Source organism: Melopsittacus undulatus, chromosome 8 (assembly GCF_012275295.1).
Source record: "Melopsittacus undulatus isolate bMelUnd1 chromosome 8, bMelUnd1.mat.Z, whole genome shotgun sequence".
Taxonomy (NCBI): Eukaryota; Metazoa; Chordata; class Aves; order Psittaciformes; family Psittaculidae; genus Melopsittacus; species Melopsittacus undulatus.
Genome location: NC_047534.1, coordinates 42547931 through 42551316, shown reverse-complemented (window position 1 = coordinate 42551316; position 3386 = coordinate 42547931). Strand labels below are relative to the sequence as shown.

Below are 3386 nucleotides of genomic sequence, written 5' to 3'. Positions count from 1 at the left end.
CGCCCCCCAGCCAGGCCCCGCGTTACCCGGCGGGGGCTCCGGTCAGTAGCGCCACAGAGCACGCGAAACCAAACCCAGCGACCAGAGGGGAAACTGCGCGGGTGTTCGCGGAGTGACACCGAGGGCATATCCCCCAGCTGCGGGGGAAGGGAAGGGCGGGCGAAAGGAGGGAGGGAGCGGAGAGGAACTGCCGACAATTACTCCTGGGAAGTTTTACGGCTGGGATCGACCAGCCCCGATCAGGTGAACCCGCTGTGCTCCTGTTACTTGGAGTCATTAAACACTATCAGGGTAATCCGGGGGCAGATCTCTCGGGCGATAACAAAGACACGCTGCCACTCCAGGGCACTGCCACAAATCCTTAATTGCAAACAAAAAAAAAAAAAAGAGAATAAAAAAAGGGGGGGCTAGAGTGGGGATCCAGTGTCTTGGTGTATGGCACATCCAATGCGAGGGTCTCCAGGCGGTAAGGGGTCCTTTGATCAAGAAAATCCAATTATTTGTGTATATACATTTCCCACATAGTGATTACTTCATTAATTGTCCCGCCTTTATCTCCTCCCTTCCCATCCCCCCTAATAATCAGTTCTTTTATCCAGACCAACAAACACACCATAGGAGCTTTGTGGATTCAAAGGATTTGCTTTCGCTTCTGAAAGAGCCGCTATTCTTTGATGATTGGGTAGCGGCAAACTTCAAAGCCATAAATCTTCCCTCTGACTGGTTGGCGGCCCAGCAAAGTCCTTATCAAATTCTTGGAGGTGATCCTGGTGCAGTCAGACAGTCCGCGGAGATCGCGCAGCGCGGGGGGGGTGGGACGGGCACGGAGGCGAAGAGATCAGAGGGAAGGGGAGAGGAGACGGAGAGAGGGAGAAAGAAACTGGGCAGCTCTTCGTCTTCCCTTCGGCGTCCCCATGCCTCGGCGGTGCCCCGGCGCCTTCCTTTCGCCCCAGGCGCAGTAGCCATGGCCGCCGTGGCCGTCCTCCGGAACGACTCCCTCCAGGCTTTCCTCCAGGTCAGTACCCGCGCCCGGGGCAGGGCCGGCTCCACGGGTGTGACCCGCGTTGCGCGGGGACAGCCGGCGCCTGCTGCCTCCCTCCCTCCCTGGGCTTTACCAGCGGGCTGCTCGGGAGAGGTAGGCAGGGAACCGGGGGTGAGGAGCCCGGTATCTCGGGCTGGCAACTTCCCTCGCCCACCAGCAGCCCGGCGGTAACTCCAGGCACCGTCCCGTGGGGGGGGTGGGTCAGCGCGATCCGGGGGTTGCCCCCTTCCCGTAGCGGCCCCTTCCCCGGCGCCCCAATCCAGGAGGGGCGGCGGAGCCGGCGGCACTGGCCGCAGGCGGGACCGGTCTCTGGGCGGGGCGGGGGGGCCGGGCCCGTCCTGCCGGTTTGGCGGTCGCTGTTTTGGGAAAGTTTGCCAGCCGCGGGATCTGCGGCTCCGGCCGCCCCCGGGCAGGGGCGCGCAAAGTTTCCTGCGGGCGGCGCGGCTGCTCCCGCGGGGCTGCGGCTGGCGGCGAGTAACGCGCTCTTCATCCTCCCGCTCCCGCTCAGGACCGCACCCCCAGCGCCTCCCCAGACTTGGCCAAGCACTCGCCCCTGGCTCTTCTGGCCGCCACCTGTAGCCGGATCGGACAGCCGGGCGCAGCGCCCTCGGACTTCCTGCAGGTCTCCTACGACCCGACCCTGGGATCCCCCTCCAGGATCTTCCACCCGTGGAGTGGCGAGATGCCGGCGCACTCCCCGGGGGGGCTGCCGCCGCCGCACCCCAGCCTGGGGCTGACCCCTCAGAAGAACCATCTGCAGCCCTCCTTCGGGGGTGCGCACGAACTGCCCCTCACTCCCCCGGCGGACCCCTCCTACCCGTACGAGTTCTCCCCCGTCAAGATGCTGCCCTCCTCCATGGCCGCCTTGCCCTCCAGCTGCCCCCCTGCATACGTCCCCTACGCCGCTCAGGCCGCGCTGCCTCCCGGCTACTCCAACCTGCTGCCCCCGGCGCAGCCCTGCCGGCAGCTCTCTCCCAACCCGCCGCCCGAGGACATCCCCTGGTGGAGCATCCAGCAGGCCGGAGCCCCGGGCAGCTGCGGCCACCGCTTTCCAGCGGCCGCGGCGCTGCCGCGGAGCCTGGTGCTGGGCCACTCGGACTTCGCCCAGTACCAGACGCAGATCGCCGCCCTGCTGCAGACCAAGTCTCCCCTGGCGGCCACGGCCAGGAGGTGCCGCCGCTGCCGCTGCCCCAACTGCCAGTCGGCCGCGGGCAGCGCCCCGGAGGCGGAGCCGGGCAAGAAGAAGCAGCACATCTGCCACATCCCCGGCTGCGGGAAGGTCTACGGCAAGACCTCGCACCTGAAGGCGCACCTGCGCTGGCACACGGGCGAGCGGCCCTTCGTCTGCAACTGGCTCTTCTGCGGGAAGAGCTTCACCCGCTCCGACGAGCTGCAGCGGCACCTGCGGACTCACACGGGCGAGAAGCGCTTCGTCTGCCCCGAGTGCGGGAAGCGCTTCATGCGCAGCGACCACCTGGCCAAGCACGTCAAGACCCACCAGAACAAGAAACTCAAGTCAGCGGCGGACGGCGTCAAGCGGGAGGACGGCCGCGACCTGTGACCGCCGGGCGGCGGGGAGGGACCAGGCCGAGACTGCGCGGCACCGGCGGGCCAAGACGAGGCACAGCGGGGACCCGAGCTGAGGGAGCCTCGCAGCTGGGGGCAGGGCAGCCGGCTCTCTGACTCGCGTCGGGCCCAGCGAGCTGGAGCTCGGCTGGAGGCGGCGCCGGGACCCTCATGCCCGGGTCTGGACGCTCGTAGTGCCCCGGGTCCGCCGCCGCCGCGCGTCCTCGTCCCGGGACAGGCACCTTCCCTGCCCCTGAGGGCCCGGGGTGAGGCTGAGGGGAGGCCGCGGCCGCCGCCTCTATGGTCGGGGGTTGTAGGGGTGGGTCTGCAGCGTCGGCCCGGCCATGCCGAGGCCCGGCCCTCGGCGCTTTCAGGGTAAAAGACTGAAGTTTTGTGTACAGGTTATTTAATAGTTCTGTTTGAATACCGGTGTCCCTGTCCTCGGCCCCGTGAGGGGCTCCAGCATGAGATGTCTCTGTAAAGCGACCCGCGACTGCAGCGCGCAATAAACACGTTATCACTGGGGTCACGCAGGGGCCGTCCCGCAGCGCCGCTTTCATTCGAGCGTCCCCAGGGCCCCCCTGTCCTCCCCGCAAAGCGCAGGGCTCCGCCTCGCTCTTCCCGCTGAGGCTGCTGCGGGCCCTGAGGTGGCCGCGGGACGGGTCCGGCTCCGCCGCCGCGGTGAAGTGAGGCGGAGCTCAGCGCACTGAGACCTGTGAGCTCCTCATCGTAAACAACCTTCAGATCCCTTGGCTTCTTCGGGCTGGGCTGGCCGGCG

General features: G+C 67.0%; 1 protein-coding gene across 1 annotated transcript; it reads left to right on the top strand.

Moving 5' to 3' along the window:
- The first annotated feature begins 812 nt into the window (after positions 1 to 812).
- SP5 (Sp5 transcription factor) lies at positions 813 to 3123 on the top strand. Its single transcript, XM_005152617.3, has 2 exons — positions 813 to 1015; positions 1551 to 3123. Exons 1-2 carry the CDS (start codon positions 965 to 967, stop codon positions 2601 to 2603), a joined length of 1104 nt encoding a protein of 367 aa, XP_005152674.1. The 5' UTR covers positions 813 to 964; the 3' UTR covers positions 2604 to 3123.
- The last annotated feature ends 263 nt before the right edge of the window (positions 3124 to 3386 follow it).